The sequence below is a fragment of the Chrysochloris asiatica genome, unplaced genomic scaffold (genome assembly GCF_000296735.1).
Source record: "Chrysochloris asiatica unplaced genomic scaffold, ChrAsi1.0 scaffold00008, whole genome shotgun sequence".
Taxonomy (NCBI): domain Eukaryota; kingdom Metazoa; phylum Chordata; class Mammalia; order Afrosoricida; family Chrysochloridae; genus Chrysochloris; species Chrysochloris asiatica.
Genome location: NW_006408526.1, coordinates 8706499 through 8729940, shown reverse-complemented (window position 1 = coordinate 8729940; position 23442 = coordinate 8706499). Strand labels below are relative to the sequence as shown.

At 40.7% G+C, this 23442-nt stretch overlaps 1 protein-coding gene across 2 annotated transcripts in view; it reads left to right on the top strand.

Annotated features, from left to right (window-relative positions):
- The first annotated feature begins 4590 nt into the window (after nt 1-4590).
- The window catches only part of PGR (progesterone receptor), a 102180-nt gene continuing 83328 nt past the window's right edge, over nt 4591-23442 (top strand). For both annotated transcript variants that reach the window (XM_006833755.1, XM_006833756.1), the window contains exons 1-2: nt 4591-6233; nt 7409-7560. In XM_006833755.1, the coding sequence (XP_006833818.1) occupies nt 4591-6233; nt 7409-7560 (1795 nt within the window). The remainder of the gene's footprint in view (nt 6234-7408; nt 7561-23442) is intronic.

Here is a 23442-nt window from a genome sequence, read left to right as displayed (position 1 = left end):
ACTTTCAGCAAGCAAGGTTGTATCATCTGTGTATCACAGGTTGTTAATGTGTCTTCCTCCAATCCTGACGTCATGATTTTCTTCATATAATCCAGTTTTTTCAAATTATTTGCTCAGCATACAGACTGAATAAGTATGGTGAAAGAATACAACCCTGGTACACACCTCTCCTCATTTTAAACCATGCAGTGTTCCCTTGTTGTGTCTGAACAACTGCCTTTTGGTCTATATGCAGGTTCCTTGTGAGTACAATTAAGTGTTCCAGAATACTCATTCTCTGCAACATTGCCGATAGCTTGTCATAATCCACATAACTGAAGCCTTTACATAGTCAATAAAACACAGGTAAATATCTTTCTGGTATTTTCTGTTTTCAACCAAGATCCATCTGACACCAGTAATGATATTCCTCATTCCACATCCTCTTCTGAATCCAGCATGAACCGCTGGAAGTTCTCTATCAATGTAAGGTTGCAGCCATTTTTGAAATGTTATTTGGCAATAAAAAAGAATGAAGTAATGATATATGATATAATGTGGATAAACCTAGAAAATGTTATGTTAGATATAAGAAGCTAGTCAAAAGATCACAGATGATATGATTTCATCTATACATAACAGGCAAATTTGTAGTGACAGAAAGTAATGGTTCCCAAAGCTAAGAGCCTTGATGGAAAATGGTGTTTGTAGCTACTTTTTGAGGTGATGAAAATTTTCTAAAATTGACAGTGGTGATGGTCATTGTTAAATGCTGTTCAGTTGGTTCTGACTCATGTTGTTGTGGTTGTTGTTAAGTGAGTGGCTTTGAGTAGATTCTGACTCATAGCAACCCTGTCTGGGGTTTCCAAGGAGTGACTGGTGGGTTTGAACTGCCAACGTTGTGTTTAACAGTCCAGTGCTTATCCTACGCTGCCACTTTGTGAGTATATTAAAAAACACTGAATTGTTCATTTTAAATGGGTAAATTGTATGGTGTATGGCTTATATCTCAATGACACTTGTTAAATATTTTTAAATGAATGGAAAGAGGAAAGTCTGAAAGCAATAACAACAATATTAATAATAATAAGTTAGTTCACATCTCTCTGGCATGAACTTTTTTCATCCCCACACTTTAACCCATGCTGTACCCATAAAAACCTTGTGGTTCCCATAATATGAGTATACTGCTGTTTGGTGTCCTGTGAACATACTCTTCCTGTATCTTAGTTTCCTAGGACTGCCATAACAAAATACCAGAAGTGGGCAGCTTTAAAACACAGAAATATATTTTCTCATAATCATGGAAGCCAGAAGCACATATACCAGCAGTGTCAGTTCCTTCTGAGGGCTTTGTGAGATAAAATGCCCCATGTTTTACTCCGAGTTTCTGGTGACTGCTGGTAAACCTTGGATTTCTTTGCTGCTTATAGATGGCAACTGCCTCTCTCATTGTCTGGTATCTGTCTTATCTCTATGCTCAACTCTGTTCATACCTGTCCTCTTTAATAAGACTCCACTCAGAAGGGATCAGAAGTAGGGCCCACAGTATTCCCCTATGATTTCTTTATATTAACTAATAAAATTTGCAAAGAAAAACCCAAACAAGGTCACATTCACAGGTACAGGGATGACTTGTTGTTAAGTGTCGTCAAGTCGGTTTCGACCCATAGCGACCCTGTATAGGGTTTCCGAGGAGTAGCTGGTAAGCTTGAACCACCGATCTTGCAGTTCAAACGGCTTTGCAGTCTGGCGCATTAACCCAAGCGCCACACCAGGACTCCACAGGTATGACTAGGTGCCACTAAATGGGTTCTGACTCAAAGCAACCCCATGCACAACAGCATGAAACACTGCCCGATTCTACACCATTTTCAAAACTGTTGTATGAGCCATCATTGCTGCTGCTGTACTAAATTCATCTCTTTGGGGTCTTCCTCTTTTTCGCTGACCTTCCACTTTATAAAGCATGATGTCCTTCTCTAGGGCCTGGTCCCTTCTAACAATATGTCCAAAATATGAGAGACTGAAGTCTCACCATCCTGGCTTCTAAAGAGCAATCTGGCTGTGCTTCTTCTAAGAAAATTTTATTTGTTCTTCTGGTAGTCCATAGTACTTTCAGTATTCTTCACCAACTCCATAATTCAAATGTATCAATTCTTATAAGGCCTTCCTTATTTATTCTCCAACTTTCACATGCATATGAGATGATGGAAAAAGCCATGACTTGGGTTAGACTTTTTAAAATGTTAAAGATAAAAGTGACATCTTTGATCTTTAACACTTTAAAAAGTCCTTTTGCAACAGATTTGCCCAATACAATATCTCCTTTAATGTCTTGACTGCTGCTGCCGTGAGCAATGATTGTAAACCCAAGCAAAATGACGTCTTTGACAACTTCAAAGTACAAGGATAAGTACTTCAATATATCTTAAAAAAATTTTTTTTAAAAAAGGATGGGGGCACAACTCAATCAATACCAACTTGCTTTCAGAAATTCCCTTCATCATCTTCTACCTCGCTAACTTCTACATATCTAAAATTTGTCAGGGTAAGCTAATTGTTGGAACAATCAATTGCAAAATCCAGTGGCCTTTAATGATAAAGATTTGTTTCTCAATCACGTAGCCTCTCCCCAGATGTCTCAGGGATCTAGGTCCTTTACCATTACAGTTCCATCCATCCTATAGCTTTATAATGCATCCTTTGCACCTGGCTTCAAACCTGTGGAACATCAAGGTAGGTATGATTTTGAATCCCTATAAGGAACTGTCCATAAGGAGCACTGATAGCATAGTGGTTAAGAATCATGCTTCGAACTTCACAATCAGCAGTTCAAAACTACCAGCTATTCCGCGGGCGAAAGATGAGGCTTTCTGCTCCCATAAAGATTTATAGCCTCAGAAACCCTGTACAGGTCTATGAGTCGGAATTGACTCCATGATACATCACAACAACAACAAGGAACTATTCAAATTCCATCTTGAACAGGGTATATTTATGATGTTGTTGTAGTGTTGTGAAGCGCCGTTGAGTCAGTTTTGACCCATAGCAACCCTGTATAGGGTTTCTGAGGAGCGGCTGGTGAGCTTGAACCTCCAACTTTACAGTTCAAACCAACTTTTCAATCTAGGACATTAATCCACAGCATCACACCAGGACTCCATATTTAAGATGACAGGATATTAAATCTCCTTTGGTTTATTACAAAACTTGTTAATATATGACTTTCTAACATATATGTTATAATACTCTTCCCCTCTTCTTAACTTTAGAATTGATCTGTTTAAAAAGATCAATGATAATTATTTAATTAGAGCTAAAAGAAATTTTCTTGAAAATGTTACTAATTAAGAAGTGGAATGCATTTTTAGGATAATTCAAAATATAGTACATAACATCCAAACATCTTGATCAACTATATTTCAGACCCAAATTCATCTGCTATATAGAGGACTGTTCAAGAGGAACAGGACATATAGATTGTAGTAAGAGAAATTTGAAAGCACTCATTGTTATGACAGTTTAAAATTATTTCAGATTATCCAGGATACAGTTATACTAAAACTTAATATAGCCTAATCGCTTCCTCTGTTAAATCGTTGTAAAATTGAATCACTGAAATTGTTACAACACTCAGAATCTGATAGAGTTCATACGTTTTTCCAGTTAGATAGGACCTAATTCTTAATGGGTCCTACAAAATCTGGTATAGTTATAGGGTTCCACCCCACAGCACCTGCTACTCAGAGTGGAATTTGGATTAGTGGGAGAAAAACCCCAATTCCATAGCTTGAGACCAGGTCCATAATTGGGGTGGGGAGGGGCCTTGGGCGGGGCCTCCCGAGAGGGAGGAGGCATGGTTAGAAAGCTGTGGGGGTCAGTCTCTGGTTGGCTGTCACTATTCGAATTAAGCCCTGTAGTATTGAGTGTGCTGGGATTCTAGTTTGTGGGTAGCATTCTCAAAGAGAACTAGCTTCACTTGGCATTTGGGTGGAATCTGAAACTAAAGGCGGCTCATCCTCCTGGACTGCCAAGTACCGTGAGCGCTACAGAGATGACAGTCACCTGGTATTAGGTGCCAGCAGGATCACTGTTGTTTCTCATATCAGGCTGAATAGTACCAGAGTTTCAGTGAGAGGGGGAATGAGACAGAAATATTGGGAACTGCACAGGTTGCACGAGTTTGAAGCCAGAGGAAAAGTGGAGAGATATCGCCGTGTCTGCTTTCTCAGCCGCCGCCAAACCAGTGGGGGACTTGTGAGTACTCCGCATCTTCCATCATTAGACTGGCATCTAAGAACTCTCAGAGAACTCTCCCAGTTAGAAGGCAAGTTCCCTACAATGACCCTCTCCTTTGCTCTCCCCTTTGCTGCAGGGACAGGAAGACAATCAATCACCTTACTTCTGCGGAAGGGATGGAAGGCGAGGACAGAAGCTGACCAGCGCCGCCCCCTCGAGACCCAGGAGGTGGAGATCCCCCAGGTCCAGCCAAATTCAACTCCCATTTTCTCCACCCTTTGTTCCTATATTCCCAACACCCCCTCCTTCTTCCTCTACTCCTCCTCCCTAGAGATGGGAGAGGAGGAGAAAAGGGGAGTCCAGGTCATCATGACTGAGTTGAAGGCAAAGGATCTTCTGGCTCCCCACGTGGCAGGCGGCGCGCCCTCCCCAACCCAGGTCGGATCCCCCCTGCTGGGTAGCTCCGACGCTGGCCCTTTCCAGGCGTGTCAGACCTCTGACGACCCGCCCGCAGTCTCAGCCATACCCATTTCCCTGGACGGGTTGCTCTTCCCTCCGCCCTGCCAAGAACAGAACTCCCAGGACGCTAAGGCGCCAGACCAGCAGTCCCTATCTAACGTGGACGGCAAATATCCCGGAGCTGAAGCCACAAGGGGTGCTGGAGGAGGCAGCTCTAGGTCCCCAGAAAGGGACAGTGGACTGCTGGACAGTGTCTTGGACACACTGCTGGCGACCCCTGGTCCTGGGCACAGTCACGCCAGTCCTGCTGCCTGCGAAACAACCAGCACTTGGTGCTTGTTTGGCCCTGAGGTTCCCGAAGACCCTCGAGCTGCCCCCGCCACCCAGGGGGCGTTGCCTTCGCTCATGAGTCGACCTGGAGGCAAGGTTGGTGACATCTCAGGGTCGGCGGCAGCCCATAAGGTGGTCCACAGTGGGCTATCGCCATCCAGGCAGCTGCTGCCCCACAACCCTGGGGACCCTCAGTGGCCAGGGGCTCTAGTGAGGCCCTCTCCGCAGCCTCCTGTGGTGGAGGTCGAGATGGAGACTGGCTCAGAGTCCGAGGGCTCTTCGAATTCACTTCTGAAGGACAAACCCCGGGTTCTTGGAAGCACAGCAGCCGGAGGAGGAGCCGTGGCCAATGTGCCTGGGGCGGCCGCAGGAGGCGTCACCCTTGTTCCCAAGGAAGATTCCCGCTTCCCGGCTCCCAGGGTGACACTGCCTGAGCAGGATATGCCAGCGGCGCCGGTGCGCTCTCCGATGGCCACTACGCTGATGGATTTCATCCACGTGCCCATCCTGCCCCTCAACAAGGCTTTCCTGGCAGCTCGCACCCGGCAGCTGTTAGAGGGGGAGGGCTACGACAGCGGAGCCGCAGTCACCGGCGCCTTAGTCCCGCCGCGGGGCTCACCCTCGGTCTCGTCCACCCCAGGGCCCGGGGGCGACTTTCCCGATTGCGCGTACCCGCCCGACGTTGAACCCAAGGAGGACGCTTTCGCGCTCTATGTCGATACTCAGCCTCCAGCCCTGAAGATCAAGGAGGAGGAGGAAGGAGCCGAGGCCTCCTCTCGCCCCCCTCGCCCCTACCTGTTGGCCAGTGCCAACGCCACCGCCTTTCCGGATTTCCCGCTGGCGCCGCCGCCACCGCCTCTGCCGCCGCTGCGAGCGCCGTCGTCCAGATCCGCAGAAGCGGCGGTGGCTGCTGCAGCCTCCAGTGTCTCCATCTCGCCCGTGTCCTCGTCGGGGTCAACCCTGGAGTGCATTCTGTACAAAGCCGAGGGCGCGCCGCCCCAGCAGGGTCCGTTCGCAACGCCGCCCTGCAAGGGGCCGGGCGCGGGCGCCTGCCTGCACTCACGAGACGGCCTGCCCTCCACCTCGGCCGCGGCTACCGCGGGGGCTGCTCCTGCTCTCTACCCCCCGCTCGGCCTCAACGGACTCCCGCAGCTCGGCTACCAGGCTGCTGTGCTCAAGGAGGGGCTTCCGCAAGTCTACCCGCCTTATCTCAACTACCTGAGGTGAGGGCCTGGGCGGGGCGCATCCTGGCGCGGCAGGTGAAGAAGTTCCGCGGGCTAGCAGCCGCAGGGCTCCAGTTCCCTGGGGTGTCCCGGTGGAGGTGGGCGACTGGGTGGGGCGCTGGGGCAATTTGCCTCCCTTCTCACCTGCTCTCCGGAGCAGAACCAACTGTGATTTAAAGTGTGCAGCTTCACCTGGGTCCGCTGTAACCCATTAAAGCGAAAAGGCTCTGTGAGATTTGGGGGCTTTACAAAAGGCGTCATTTCTTAGAGAGACATTTACCAGGAATGTCTTTCTTGGAGAAGATTTGAGGCACCATTTCTTTGGAGGGTGGGACTTCATGAAAGGTGGCTGGCCAGAACCGAAAGCAGAAATAAGTTAGGAGATTGGAAATTCAACGGTTCAATTATCATACGTATTGCAAAATTAAAATTAATTTTACATGTAATGTATTTCAATTGTGGGTTTCATCATTAATCACTGCAGTGCACCGTTTTCAAACGTTGTTTCGGATTCCCTACTTTTTTTTTTTTTTTCATACAGCTTTTCAAGAGTATTTTCAATTAGACGCTGAAGTAACGGGATTTTAAAAGAAAAAAGAATGCTCAGTTTGGAGTTTTAAGTACAGTGAATAGGCAGGCAAAACAGTGCCAGTTCATTGAACAATAATTTAAAATGAAAAACACGTATACTTGTTTAAGTAAACAGTCACCACAAGGTTGGATATTTAACAACTCAAAACAAAAGCATTAAATAGGATTGAATTATTAAGGCACAATCATTCTGTTACCCAAAATACAGGAAGGGCATAACTTTTCATTTGGCAGATTCAATTGCTTCTATATAAGGAATTTTATAGAAAGACTGTTTTAAAAACCAATTGATTTTAGTTGTCACAAGCAGAAAAATCTTATTATCTGCTATTCTTTTATTTTGGCTCTTACTAATGAGTGACTAATAATTTGAGAGTTTAGTGAATCCAGTTACGGATACTCTATTGCGCCAAATTTAGTTTGTATATCTTCCAAGTATGAGTATATATATATATATAGCTTGTTGTTTTGTTTTTGTTTTTTTAAGTCTCCCTTTCACCTTGTCAATGCTCAATTAAGAAATTTTAGTATTCTGATAGTGGTACTCCTAAAAATAAATCAAGTACTTTGTTTTACATTTCAAGGCCGGATTCAGAAGCCAGCCAGAGTCCACAGTACAGCTTTGAGTCATTACCTCAGAAAATTTGCTTAATCTGTGGGGATGAAGCATCAGGCTGTCATTATGGTGTTCTTACCTGTGGGAGCTGTAAAGTCTTCTTCAAAAGGGCCATGGAAGGTAGGCTTTTTTCTTCCTGATCCTTTATTGTTAATTAAATTGTGAGTGGAAATAAAGTGAGTGGAAATCATCTAGTGTTTTTAGAATTTAATGATCGGTTGTTCTAAGAAAAGGTGGTATTTAACATATAAGATGAGGTTTTAACAGTGTATTCATATTTAAATAACTTTCAATATTAATCACAAATCCATAATCTTGAGAATAGGGCTACAATTATTGATTAACTATTGCTTTAAAACAAACAAACAAACAAAAAAACAGGTTTGCTGTAATTGTGTGGCGATGCTGTGGGGTAAGCACTAGACCATAAGGTCAGTTTAAGCTGCAAGGTTGGTGGTTCAAACCCACCAGCTGCTCCTTGGAATCCCTTTACAGGGTCTCTGTGAACCGACAGGGCACTTAACAGCAACATTATATATGTAAAACATGTCAAACTTTTGATCAAATAAAAAACTTTAAAAGCAGTTTAAGTCATATATGTACTATATATATCCAGACCCATCTCGAATAGTTACAATTTTCTATATGACTTGTTTTTTCTCTACTTGCATGCTTATATTTATATAATGGTAATTACACAAAAATCTAATTCCTTTTATTACTTAGTATATTTTTGCAAGTGTCCAAGAAGAAACAGATAGATCATTTGAAGCAAATGAAAACTTTGGACATCACAGTCATACAATTCCTAAATAAGTATTTTGTTTAAGTAAAAGTTTTAGTTTTCAAAAATCATTGTTAAATGATCCTGCACTGACTTGTTAGTGTGTTTCAGAATTTAACTTCCATAAAAAATAGTTTTGAATTTCTGTTTGTACCTACACTAAACTCTAAGCAGCCAATCATTTATATTTAAAGAGAAGAACACATTTAAAGAACATTTTACATTTGAATGTTAGCAATAATTACATTTAATAACCAGCTGGTTTAGGGTTCCTTTGAAATTACTGAGATCAAATCTAGACAAAGAACCAACCATCTGAATATCTGCTATTGTACTTCCTGTTTCAAAGTTTTCTGATTTCAAGATATTCGCAAAATGCCCAGAGAAGTGATTCCGTAAAGTATATTTGTGAGTTTCTGTGTGTTAGGAGGAGAGGGAAATGGTCTTAGGTTTAAATGTGTTGGAGAAACTTCATGAAAGATAACTTGATTGTTAAAAGAAATAGAGATGATATAGATTTAGATACTTGCATTACAAAACACTTTTAATTATACATACAAATATGTTGTTGTTGTTATGTGCTGTCGAGTTGGGTCCAACCCATAGGGTTTCCAAGGAGCAGCTGGTGAGCTTGAAACGCCAACCTTGCAGTTCAAATGGATTTGCAGTCTGGCACATTAACCCACAGCGCCATACCAGGTATACAGTCAAAGAGTGAAGAAAATAGGCTGAACACAGTTGAGTTGAACAGGAGCACTGGTAGCATAGTGGTTATGAGTCGAGTTACTAACCTCAAGGTCAGTGGTTCAAAACTACTAGCCATTCCATGGGAGGAAAGATGAGGCTTTCTCCTGCAGTAAACCCTATATAAGTTTGCTATGAGTCGGAATCCGCTCCAAGGCACAACATAACCACCACCACAACCAGAGTTGAATAAGGAGTCCTGGTGGCACAGTGATTAAGTGCTCAAGTACTCCCTGTTAACTGAATGGTTGGTGGTTACAACCAGCCACTAATGGGAAAAAGATGTCGCAGTTTCCCTATTCTGTCCTATAGAGTCACTATGAATCGGAATTCGGCCTGATGACAGTGTGTTCTTTGTTGCTATTGCTTCTGTGTGTTGTCTAGTCATTTTGACTCATAGAGAGCCTTTTTAGGGTTTCTGAGGCTGTAAATCTTTATGGGTGCAGAAAACCTCCTTTTTCTCCCATGGAACAACTGGTGGATCCAAACTTTTGGCCTTGCTGTTAGCAGCCGTATGTTTAACCCAGTAAACCAGTTGACTATTCATATTAAGAAATTGTGATACAGATCAGGAAGTTAGGTTGCTACTGTTTGGGTAGATTGAGAGAGAATTGGTGATTTAAGTTTACAGAAAATTCTGAGGGTTTTCAGGAATGAGAAAGATGAGTGGATATGACTTTTATATTTGGAGAGAAATAGCAGATTTGAAATCTTAAAGCAGTACTTTGTAAACTGATTAAAGTTGTACTATGTGTTGATGCCAGTATGACCAGAAGTTAAAATCCAATAGTTAACAGGATAATAATATTACCAAGGGTAATAAAAATTGTTTTTAGATATTGTTGAACCAACCCTGCTTTGTGGCAACAACATGCCCAATCCCAAGGGGCTCAGACCAGTGTGATCCATAGGGTTTTTATTGACTGGGGTTTCTACAGCCATTTCTTCATATTCTTTGTCTTGACATGCAGTTGAAATACATAAAGATATTTAAAAGTCCTATCTTTGTGCCACTGACTATTTTAAGTGTTTGAACTCATTTAATTCTTGTACTATATTTATTAGGAAGAAAAGTCTGGCTATTTACTTCTGAAGATCAACCAATGAAACTTAACCCTCTGGATCACACTGGTTCAATTCTATTGTGCGTGTGGTTTCAAGAGTAGTTGGCCAACTTGATGGCAGCTAACAACAACAGCAATATAGATATTGTGGTTCTCCCCATTTCACAAATGAGGAAATTAAGATCCAAATGTGTTGAGTTGCCTTTACCCAGGCAGTGGTAGAGCCAGGAGTCATATCCAAGTACCGTGACTCCAAAGTTCATGCTCTCAATCTGTGCTATTTTTCTGTTAATAGCAAGTGAGGCTTAAGTTTCAAAGAAAGATAATAAAGAGTTGGAGGGAAAAGTGTGAGCCAAACAATAAAACATTTAGGAAGGTAAACGTGATTTTACCTTCTAGTAATGATATAAAGTGTGTGATATAAATGGATGGAAGATATTAACATGACATTTAAGGCTGTAATGAAAAATCATAGAGGCAAAGAGTCCGTTTCCTCACCTCTCCTCAAGGTTGTTGTTGTTAGGTACTATTAAGCTGATTGTGACTCACAGCACCTCTGTGTGCAATAGAATGAAACACTGTCCAGTCCTATGCCACCCTCACTATTGCTGCTATATTTGAGCATTGCTGCAGTCACTCTATGAATCCATCTCATTGTAGTTCTTCCATTTTCACTGACCCTTTCTTTACTTTACTAAGCATGATGTCCTCCAGAGTACATGATAACAAGTCTGGCCATCCTTGCATCTAAGGAGCATTCTGGCTATACACCTCAAGATTAGGGTTAGGAGAAGATAGTCTATTAAAAAGACACTAGGGAAAGCTAGGTTGCTTTTACTATGAGACATAGAAAAGAGATAGAGGTAAGGGAAACTACCTTAAAGTGTTGTTGTTGTTGTTAGGTGCCATATAGTCCATACCACCTCATAGCGACCTTATGCACAACAGAAGGAAACACTACCTGGTCCTGGGCTGAACTCACAATTGTTGCCATGCTTGAGCCCATTGATGCTGCCACTTTGCCAATTCATCTTGCTGGGGGTCTAGTAGGACAGTGTTTAGGTATAATAAAGTGTGGAGGGGAGTTGCAAAGATCTCAAAAGAAGATAGATTTATTGGCAGGAATTGGCAATGGGGTATGGTGAATGACATGAGAGAGGATTTTCCTATGTGTCTTATTCATGAGAAACACTGAATTTTTAAAGGGGATTAATTGGTGTTTGTAGTTACCACTCTGAAACACAATAACAGAGCAGCAAAGTACCAGATGACACACTTCTCCAGGTTAGGAGTGGGAGAAGATAAAGCCTATAAAGCTGAGTTTCCCTGCATATAAAAGAGGAAAGAAACTAGGTAGAAGGGAGGTGAGGAGATGATCGCTCTTTAGCTAACTGAACTGTTTAAGTTAAAAACTTATTTGGACATATTATGGTTGAATAATCCATCATACTCTTATACTGTAGGACAGTCATAGAAATGCAGGCTCTCTTTGTTGTTGTTAGCTCCTTTGAGTCATTCCGTGGTGACCCCATTATGATCTAAAGGGAATATCATTTTTTGTTGGTATGTCTCTGTAAGCGCTGTGACTGGCTTAGTGCTAAAAACCTTTTGCTTCTGAGTCACTTTCAAATCAAGGTGACCCCATTGTTTCAGAGTACAATAGTTTTCAATGTATACAAGGTTTTCAATGGCAGATTTTCAGCAGTAGATTGCTAGGCCTCTCTTCTGAGGCACATCTGTGTGAACTGAAACCTTTTGGTTAGCAAATGAGTTTGTTAATCCTTTGCCATACCTAGGGAATCAAAACAGTACTAATCCTTGTAAAAGTCTAATGAGGTAGAGGTACTTATATTATCTGTACTTAATTGATATGCAGACAAGTTAGTTGTAAGTATGGAGACCACAGCCTTCAGTATGGATTGCCCCTCAATGTAAAGAAAACAAAAATCCTCACCACTGGACCAATAAACAACATTCTTATCAAAGGAGAAAAGATTGACGTTGTCAAGGACTTCGTTCTTCTTGGATCAACTATCAACACTCATGGAAGCTGCAGTCAAGAGATCAAATGACGTATTGCATTAGGCAAATCTGCTGCACAAGATCTTTTTAAAGTGTTGAAGAGCAAAGATGTCAGCTTGAGGACTAAGGTGCTCCTGACCCAAGCCATGGCATTTTCAATAATCTCATATGGATGAGAAAGCTGAGTAAGGAAGACTGTAGAAGAATTGATGCTTTTGAATTATGGTGTTGGAGAATATTGAAAGTGCCATATGCTTCCAAAAGAACCAATAGATCTGTGTTGGAAGAAGTGCAGCCAGTGTGCTTCTTGGAGGCCAAGATGGCCAAACTTCGTCTCTCATATTTTGGGCATATTGTCAGGAAGGACCAGTTGCTGGAGAAGGATATCATGTTTGGTAAGGTGGAGGGTCAGAGAAAAAGAGGAAGACCCCCAGTGAGATGTATTGGCTAAGTGGCAGCATCAATGGGTTCAAGTGTGGCAACAATAGTGAGGTTGGCCCAGGATCAGGCAGTGTTTCATTCTATTGTGCATGGGGTCTCTATGAGTTGGTACCGACTCGATGGCACCTAACAACAACAACAACAACAACATGGAGACCAAGATTCAAACTCTGGTTGTGGGAATCCAATATTTGTGCTTTAGTTCCCACACTTATGCTGTCTCTTCAGGCTGTTTTGTATTTTAACAGAAACAAATAAACAAAAATTAGTTTTCCAGGCAAAATCTTGATATCTTACAAAGGGTTCGTTTTCAAATTGTTTTCCTTAAATCCTCAGTCTCATTCTTTCATGAGCCCAGAGCAGTTTTGCTTTTGTCTGTTTATTTCATTTATACTTCCATTTAAGATTATATTTGAGCAAAGGATTATCAGCCAATATGTTTATACTTTTAAACACCACTGCATTATGACAGGAAATACCTAAGTCTCAATCAAGTACTTATACAAGTACTTGAGTGAATCCTAAAAGTGTATTTTTACTCTATCTGTTGTCACCTTTATGGCATTTGAACAAAGATAGGATGACTTGTGGTCAGCATTCCAAATACAACTGCACATTATTCTGACAGTATGACAATTTAACCACCTGAAAATCACATCTGGGTTATACAACTCTATCTCTTATCAGCAAAACAAAGTAACTCCAGGGAAATTATCATTAGTAACTTCTTTAAAGGGCTGATTGAAATGATTAATACATATCATTGCTGTTGTTAAGTGCTGTGGAGTCGATTCCGATGCATAGCAACCATGCATAGATTTCCAAGGAGCAGCTGGTAAGTTTGAACCACTGACCTTGTGGTTCAACCCATCCTTGAGGTCTGTCCAGTGCTTTATTCCACACTGCCATGCCAGGACAGAGACTCCAAAATAGTTACAGTAGTCCTTTATTTCCTCTTGGAAATGTTATACTCCTCTCTCATTTAATTAGAACATTGGAAAGCCATATGCGTTGTAGATCTTCCATATCTTTCATGTTGCTGGGTATCCCTAGTATAATAAACAATATAATGCATCTCTTATATAATCTATCTTCAGGAACTTTTTTTCTCTGCTTTGATGAAGTTATGCTTCCTTTTATATTGTTAAGTGCTGTGGAGTAGATTTTAAACTCCTAGTGAACCCATATCACAAGGTTGAATTGTCCCTTAGTATCTAAGCTGCAATCCTTAATCGGGAGTAGATTGCTAGGTTTTTCTCTCACAAGGCTACAGAGTATGTTCAAGCCACCAACCTTTTAGTTAGTAGGCAAGCACTTAACCCTAACACCACCAGGGCTTCTTGTGTCTATTGTGCTTTCCTTTAATCTCCGTCCTAGAAAGCAAGGAAGTAAATTTTCATGCTCAGTGTGTTAAGATAATATTAACTTAGATTTTTGACATTATTCTTAACTACTATCTAGTCTCTTTTGTTGTGTACTTTATATGATATTTCAAGGAATCATACACTGTTTTTCTAGAAGCATAGTTGTTGGTAAGTGCCATCAAGTCAGTTCTGACTTATAGCGACCCTGTTTAGGGTTTTGAAGCTGTACATCTTTGTAGGAACAGAAAATGTCATCTTTCTCTCACAGAGTGGCTTGTGGGCTCCAACCCCCGACCTTGTGATTGCCAGTCAAGTTCACCAGCGGCTCTTTGGAAACCCTATGCAGGGCGATCTGAGTCAAAATCGACTCAACTGCACTTAGCAATAACAATTAAGAATATGCATTATTTTGACCCAACAATTTTATTTCTGGATCTCAGAGAAACTCCAGAAATTTTTAGAGATACACCTAGGAAAATATGAGAAGCTGAAAACAGTCCAAATATCTGCTAATTAGAGATTACTAATTATTCAAGGGTATATAGTTATACAAGGGTATAAGTATAATTGCAATGGAATACTCTGTGGCCTTTAAAAAACATTAAGTTAGTGGAGTCCCAGTGTGATGCCGTGACTGCAAAGCCATTTGAACTTCAAGGTCGGTGGTTCAAGCTCACCAGCGGCTCCTTGGAAACCCTATAAGGGGTTGCTGTGGGTTGGACCAACTCGATGGCACTTAACAACAACAAGTGGATTTGAGCTGCTGCAATTATAGTTCCCAGTTCACTGCTGATCTCATGCCCAAGTGCCCTTACACCCTTAAATTATTATTGTTTTATCAATACATTGGAATGTCAATTATTACTTCATAATAAAGAAGGGATGAATAAATACCAAGCATATCCTCAGAACATAGAAGTCCCCCATTATCCTTACTGCTCCCCGTTGTTGTTAAGTGCCATCGAGTCTTCATAGCAACCCTCTATAGGCTTTCCAAGGAGGAACTGGTGAGTTTGAACCACCGGCCTTGTGATTAACCATCTAGTGCTTACCCTACAGCACCAGGACTCCACTTTATAGTGCATCACTTTCAAAGAATGACACAGATGGGGGAAAATTGAGGAGAAAAGCTTTAGGTCACCCTGCACTGTGAATTAAGAAATCCAGTCTTACTGTAGTCAAGAACTGACGTAGACATACAATTCTTTACTCAGTTTCAGTCTCCAAAAAGCTGCAAATAGGAAGTTTTGTCCTAAATCACTTATCAGCAATACTTGACCAGAACTGAATTCATGTAGCTATAAAAACTGACTTGAACTCACACAAGATATTTTACAGACTTTGTGAATACTCATATTTTGTTGCTTGAATATCGATGTATTGCTCTTTATCATCCTTATTAAATCCTAACAATTCTGAAACACATCTGGCTCAATGGGTTTTAGCTAAGAAACTGTGAACATGTACTAAGAGGTAAATTCACTAACTATATTCAAAGTGGTGCTTGGAGTTTTACATTACAGCAGAACTCAAAATTACAGTAGATGCTTATCAAACATCTATTTCTATGTATTCTTACTGTATTTCATACTTTTATTACCATGCTGGCTCCTGTAGAATGAAAACAAAGATAAACAACCACAATTCCTACCCTTACAGAGTTTTTAATCCCATCAGGACAAGAAAGAATACAGTCCTTTGTTGTTGTAGTTGTTAAGTGCCCTGGAGTAGATTCTGACCCATACCAAACCTGCATAAGGTTTCCAAGGCTGTAAATCTTTACGCGAGCAGAAACAACCGCTAGTAGTTTCTAACTGCTGACCTTGAAATTAGCAGCCTGATTCGTAACCACTATGCTACCAGAGCTCCTTTAAATCAGTATAATACAGGGAATACAAAATGATTATGGTGTGGATTTCAAGGGGGATGGGGCAAGAAGAGTAAAGCATGAAATTTAGGGAATCAAGACATTTTTGTTATTATATGTAAAATTTTTGTATTGAAAAAGAATGAGTAAACCTCACTTTCATCAGATTTCCAAAAGGATCTATAATCTTTCCTTTAAAAAAAGCTAGGAACCTTTGTTATGAAGGAATGGTAAGAAGTATTACTGAACAGAACATAAAAAAATGTGGAATGGCAAAATCTGATGTTTTCATTAATTTAGTAGACAGTAAGAAGTAAGGATTTACACCCTCGGAAACCCTGTACAGGGTCGCTATGGGTCGGACCCGACTCGATGGCACTTAACAACAACAACAACAACAACAAGTTCCTAAGGATGTTTTTGAGCAGTGTAGTGACATTCTTGAATATGAACTTATGGAAAAGTAGTATCAGCAGGGTATGCAAAGGATTAAGGCAGGGAAATTAGAGTCCGTGAAAATGATCTGGGTTTGATACACTAAGAAACTGAATCAGGGAGTTGACAGAGGAAAGCATTCAGTGGGTCCATTGGAACCAACTTGAGCATGGTTATAAAAGGGGGGGGAGTGGAGGGGAGAGACTATAGGAGGAGGAATTTTTAACTTAAACAAGTAGAAAATGTATGATTATTTTACTAAGTGAAAGAGCTATGTTAAAAGTGGTATTTAGGTAGAACTAACCTCAGCGCACAATGCAAAGTGAATTTTCACATAAATTGAATACATTTGAGTCAGAGAAAACACCTAGAGAGCAAAACATAGTTGATGAGATGTATTTCAATTTCTAATCTTATATTTTATATTCACACATTCTACTTACCAGGGCACTGAAATAATATATAATCTTTTATACACAACTTCTGAGAATTGAGAAATTGTTCACTCAATTGTTTACACATTCATACAGATGAATAGTCAAAGTTCACAACATAGATATATTAATACATTATTAAAACACAGTCTTGTAATATTGACAGGAGTTCTGGTGTGGCTCTGTAGGATAAGATCTCAACCTTGAACTTCAAGGTTGTCAGTTCAAAGTTACCAGCCACTCCTCAGAAACCCTATACAGGGTCTGTATGAGTCAGAATCAACTAAACAGCATTTAGCAACAACAATGTTGATAAGAAAGGTAAGAATTCAAAATTGGGAAAGCATATGGTATGGAGAAGCCAACTCTGATTAAATTCAAAGAAGAGCCAGGAATATAAATCCTGCCTAAACATTAAATCAAAAAATATTAAGTTAAAAAATGAAGACTTAAATTTTTTTAAATTTCTAGCAGTGATTGTGTTGTTTATGGTTGAGGCCAGAACAGTTGGTCTTTTGTTGTAGTTGTTACTTGTCATCGAGTTAGAGCCAACACATGTCCGTTCGTACTCATAACAACCATGTATAAGGTTTCTGAGGAGCAGCTAGTAGGTTTGAACCACAGATCTTGTGGTTAGCAGACCAGTGCATATTCTACTGCACCACACCAGGATGCTGATCTTTTGTTAAGCAGGATAGTTTAATAAAAGTTTCTTCATGCAAAGTTTAGTCCTGAGCCCTGTTCAGGTTAGTGAATGAAAGTGTGGTAAGCTATGTGCAAATGCAATTTGGGTTGTGGGTTGTTGTTGTTTTTGTGTGCTGTGGAGTCAATTCTGGCTCATAGTGACCCTGTACAGGGTTTCCAAGGCTGTAAATCTTTACGGGAGCAGAACGCCTCACCTTTCTCCCACTGAACAGCAGGTAGTTTTGAACTGCTGACCCTGAGGTTAGCAGCCCTATTCGTAACCACTATGCTACCAGAGTATAGGCTGGAAACTGGGGCAAGGAGTAAGAAATAAAGAAAGGGCCCCAAAACAAAGTTGGAGCCAAGGGCCCAAGGAGAAAGGAATGCCTGTGCCAGATTTCTCAATGTCAAGAATGATCAATTAAGTTTTTAGGATCAATGATGTCTGACAGGACATTTTCAAATTGCTTCCTGACTTTTGTTCCTACCTCCAGTTACACAAAGATCTTAAGTAGTTTTTACTATATGTAATCATCTTTTGTTACTGATGTTTTATTGAAATCAAAATAAAGGAGGTTGATCACACCAACCAGCTGCTCCTTGGAAACCCTATGCAGGGTTGCTGTGAGTCTGAACCTACTTGAAGACAATTAACAACTATCCAAAGGAAGCTGTTAAGAAAGCACAACAGCCGCATGAGTCTGTATGTTAAGCTGGGTTTTCTAGAGAAGCAAAACCAGTGAAATGGAGACAGAGAGAGTAAGAGAAGTTTATTGTCAAGGAAATGGCTTACAATTGCAGAGTCCCAGGTCCCCATCAGAAGAGAGAGCCAGAGTCCTTCCCAGAGTTTCCATTATATTGTGAGCAGACCACACCTCCAAGGTAGCATCCCTTTGATTGGCTGGTCATAGCCACTCATCAGTTAACTATGCATATATGAGATTTCATCACCATGGGAATTGCCAAATTTATGGAAATCCTGGCTTAGTCAAGTTGACACAAAACCCTAACCATTACATTCCACCATTGTTAACTTGAAACTTATAAATTATACGTATAACCTCTAAATAAAGAAAAATGTAAAGTCATATTTGTGCCTAACATGATATAACTAAAACACAGAAAACCCAAAGCACACTGACATCTTACATGTCACAAATGAGCAAAGCAAAAATATTTAATTCACACATACAAAACAAAACAAAAAAATATTTATTCATTTAAATGTCCGAAGGGCACACTCTGCAAGCCTGCATTCTGCCTGTAGGTACACAGCCTTACTCAATCCATGAGCCTAGAGTCCAAAGCTGCTCTGTCTTTCCATGACACAGCCTCCAACACCTTCTCTTCTGTCACTGCATTTCCAGGCGGGGCTCCCAAGCTCCACTCATGTTCTTCCTACTTGATGGTCCTGGGATCCTCTGTTCCTGAAATGAAAGATAACTACTCCCTACTTTTAGCTATGCATTTTCTGCAATTACAATTTTGACAATCACAATTAATCCTACTAGCAATTACAATTGAAATAATACCAGTATTATTCTGTACCCCTTTTCACCAGACCCATCTGGAAGAGAGGAAAACTAATCAATGGAGATTTTCCCTTGACCCCTCATTCCAAAACTAAGCACACCCATGAAAATTTGTAAGTCAGCCACTTCATGCCTTTATGTTGTTGTTATGTGCCGCGGAGTCAGTTCCAACTCATAGCGACCCTGTACGGGGTTTCTGAGGCTGTAAATCTTTACAGAAGCAGAAAGCCTCATCTTTCTCCTGTGGAACAGCTGGTGGTTTCGAATTGCTAACCATGAGGTTACAGCCAGATACTATGCTACCTTTATAGCCTCCATTTTTAATAGCCAATGTCTTCATCCCTACAGATGAAGCTTTCTGCTCCCATAAAGATATACAGCCTCGGAAACCCTGTACAGGGTTGCTATGGGTCGGAACCAACTCAATGGCACTTAACAACAACTAACCCAGTACACTGAGAAGACATACATGTTCTTTGATCTGAAGAAGCTTCCATTCTGATTAGAATTTTGAGGAACTGCATCCATAAGCAAAAGTCCAGTTCATCAAATTGTAGCAACTGAAATTTGCTCAGAGTATCAAACATCTTTATATTCATCTGATCAAGTTCTAGTCAGCTCAACAACCCTACCTATCCAAGCTAGGTTAAATGGGTACCAGCTGCAAGTTTGGAAGTTCACACACCTCCCTGCACTTCAAAACAGCTGGCCCCCTCACTCTCAGCCTTAGGCCCCGTGGACTAAGTCTGTGCCCATGGTTTTAGGAGTTCATATAACTCCCTAAACTATAGACCAGCCAGCCTTCCCTCTTATTTCATCTCAAAGTCATTGGGTGCCAGTAGAACATGTCCAAACTCAGCCTGTGTCATCATTGTTGCATTTCCCCAATTACACTTACAAGTAAAGCAAGCAGATTACTTGCTGTCCACTCCCCACCCCCCACCACACCCGCCTCAACTTTCAGTCCTAGAAGGGGGTTTTCCTTGATGGACCAATTTGCTTTGCCTTGAGGCCTCTGAAACTAAAAATGCTAAACTCCTTTTTTCTTGGCTTTCTTTCAGTCACAAATCTCCTTTTCTTTCAGCAGCTCTGGGTTGGTCTGCATGTCTTTTCACATGCAAATTCACCAACTCTGAAGATCTGGGTGGGGCTCAAGATTCTACCCAAAGCTCTATGAAGGTTTAAACCAAGAAGCCTAGTTTTTCAGGACAATTTCTAACTCTCCTTTTATCAAAGTATAGGCTGAAGGTGGGCTTGCAAACTCTCTGTAATCTTAATTCCCAACATTCTTACCACACATGAATGTCTGTTTTGCAGTAATAGGCAGGAGAAACCAATATCCATAAGGCAGTCAAACACTCAAACCTTTTAAAACAGTTAAATTCAACCTTTTCTCCTCCCTTGAACTAACCCCATTCATTTACATGTGGCCTTGGACCTCTGGCAGGGTGGATTCCAGTAGGCCCTGGCCACAGATTGGCTATCTTTTCTATTTAGCGGCTATCTTTTCTATTTAGCATGGCATCAGCTCCAGGCAACTCCAGAAGAAGTTCTTATTTCAACTGAAACATTTTATTCCATCCCTCTTTGTTCTTTCTCTTAAAAAAACTAATAATTTCATAGGTCTGGAGCTATTGCAATGATTCCTGCACACAGTGCTGACTGCTTAAACCAAGTGGGGATCATGTCTGACTTCTTCTGACTCCACAAGAGGGAAAAGGGCCAAACTTAAAATCAGCCCAATGCTGATTCCTACCTATGAAGTAGAGACCAGGCATGCCTCCACCCTGTATCCATGCCTTTAAAATTAGTCAAACTTGAGAACCTATTTAGAAAACTCATCTTTATAATTTTGTTTCTCTAGAAACTCACTCTCAATACCACTTGTCAGTACATCTTAGATTTTCCAAAGAAGCAAAACCAATGAAACACATATAGGTGTATATAGAGAGAAATTTCTTATCAAAGAAATGGCTTACAATTGCAGAGTCCCAGATTCCCAGCAGAAGACAGCCAAAGTCCCTCACAAGCGTCCATTATATTGGTTAGTAGGCCACTCCCCCAAGGAAGCATCTCTTTAATTGATTGACTGTTTGTAGCTACTCAACAGAGTTAATTATGCCTGTATTAGGTTTCATCACCATGGGAATAAGCACATCCCAACTGCCAAAATTCTGGTAAGTATGTCCTGGTCAAGTTAACACAAAACTCTAACCATTGTAGTCAAGAACATTGATTTGGAATGAAAGAATATTGATGGTATTGGAGTAAGTCATTTTCCTGAAATACACTAGAGCATTGATTTTCTAATAGGATGTATATACTCCAAGAGTTATGCTTTGGGATACGCCAAGGAAACGTTAGAACTTCTATTGATATTTTATTTTTACTTAAATAATTTAAAAAATGAATCAATGGTATCTTTACTAGCATACTCTCTCAATGCTACACCAGAGGCATAGACCACTTATTGTGTGCAAGGCCCTTCAAAGCCATAGTCTGAGCTCTGTGGGGTAGAGGTGTTGACTAGTGAAGCCTCACACCTTAATTTACATTTAGTATATATCAAAGTACTTTATTTAGGCTCACAAAAAAATCACAGATTTAAGATAATACAAATAATTTAAGACAAATGAACACGATGAAAAATGGAGGAGCTAATTTTTTTCCTAAGATAGACTATATAATCAGATCTATCAAGAAAAAAAAAAAATAGAATAACCAAGAAGTTCATTTGAAATATGAATTTACATTCATTTTCATCAAAGACTTTCGACATGTGATGACATGGAAGGACCAGGTCTAGAGAAGGACTTGAGCATGGTAGAGAGTAAGGGAAAAAGAGTAAGACCCCAGTGTGATCGATTGGCTCAGTGGCTGCAAAAATGGCTTCAAACATACCAGTGATTGTGAAGATGGTTCTGGACCAGGAAATATTTTATTCTGTTGTACATAAGGTCACTATGATTTGGAACTGAACTGATGGCACCTAACAACAACAAAAAGAAGCTCTGGTAGCGTAATGGTTACGAGTCAGGCTGCTAACCTCAAGATCAGCTGTTTTAAACTACCAGCTGTTCAGTGGGAGAAAGATGAGACTTCCTGCTCCCATAAAGATTTACAGCCTCGGAAACCCTTTGCAGGGTCGCTATGAGTCGGAATCAACTCCACAGCACACCACCACCACCAAAAACAACAAGGCATCCTGGTATGGTGCTATGGATTAATGCACTGGACTGCAAGGTTGACTTGAACTGTAAGGTCAGCCATTCAAGCTCACCAGCCACGCCTCGGAAATCCTATAGAAAATTGCTGTGAGTCAGAGCAGACTCAGTAGCATTTAAAAACAACAACAATAACAATAAATTGTCAATGGTGTACCTTGCTCAAAAAATATGCTCTGCTTGATATCTTGGTTCCATCACTTAGATCTGTCAGTTTGTCTTACTGTGGTGATTTGTGTGTTTCTGTGATGGACAGCAGAAGTTACAAAAACAGATGAGGACGAAAAAGAGACAGATTATTTCTGAATGGCTAGCCACTGAAAATCTTATAAATACCAGCAAAACATTGTATGATACAGCACCAGAAGTTGAGCCCTTCAGGTTGGAAGAACTGCTTCCTCAAAGTAGAGTTGACCTTAATGATGTAGATGGAGCAAAGCTTTTAGAACCTTTATTTGCTGATGGGGTACAACTCAAAGTGAGATGAAACAGCTTACAAACATCCATTAATAATTACAACATGGAATGCATGATACATGAATGTAGGAAAATTGGAAGTTGTCAAAAACGAAATGGAATGCATGAAGATCGATATCCTAGGTATCGATCTGAGCTGAAATCAATTGGTGTTGGTCATTTTTAATTGGACAATCATACGGTTTACTATGCAGGGAATGAAATTTTGAAGAGGTAGTATCGTCGTATTTATCATCAAAAACTAAATGGAATGCATGAAGATCGATATCCTAGGTATTGATCTGAGCTGAAATCAACTGGTGTTGGTCATTTTTAATTGGACAATCATACGGTTTACTATGCAGGGAATGAAATTTTGAAGAGGTAGTATCATCGTATTTATCATCAAAAGGAGCATTTCAATATCTGTCTTGAAGTAGAATGCTGTCTGTGATACGATAATATCTATGTACCTACAATGAAGACCTGATATGGCACTGTAGGGTAAGTACTGGACCATGGACCTTAAGGTCAGCAGTTCAAATCCACCAGCTGCTTTTTGTAAACCTATACTGCGTAGCTCTGAGTTAGAATTGACTTGATAGCACTTAACAAAACCAAAGAAGACCAATGAATATAACTATATTATTCAATCACTAAAGACAATGATGATGAAACTGAAGAATTCTACCAACGTTTTTAGTCTGCAGTTGATCAAAGATGTAATCAAGATGCAGACACATATTAGATGACTAAGACCGCCTGAAAATTAGAACCTTAATATGCATCAAAGATTTTGTCAAATGAGTTAAAAGGGAGCCAACAGACGGAATTTTTTTTTTTTTTTTTTTTTTGCTATGAGAAAAAGAGAAAGACCCCTAGCAAGATGGATTGGCAAAGTGGCAGCATCAATGGGCTCAAGTGTGGCAACAATAGTGAGGTTGGCCCAGG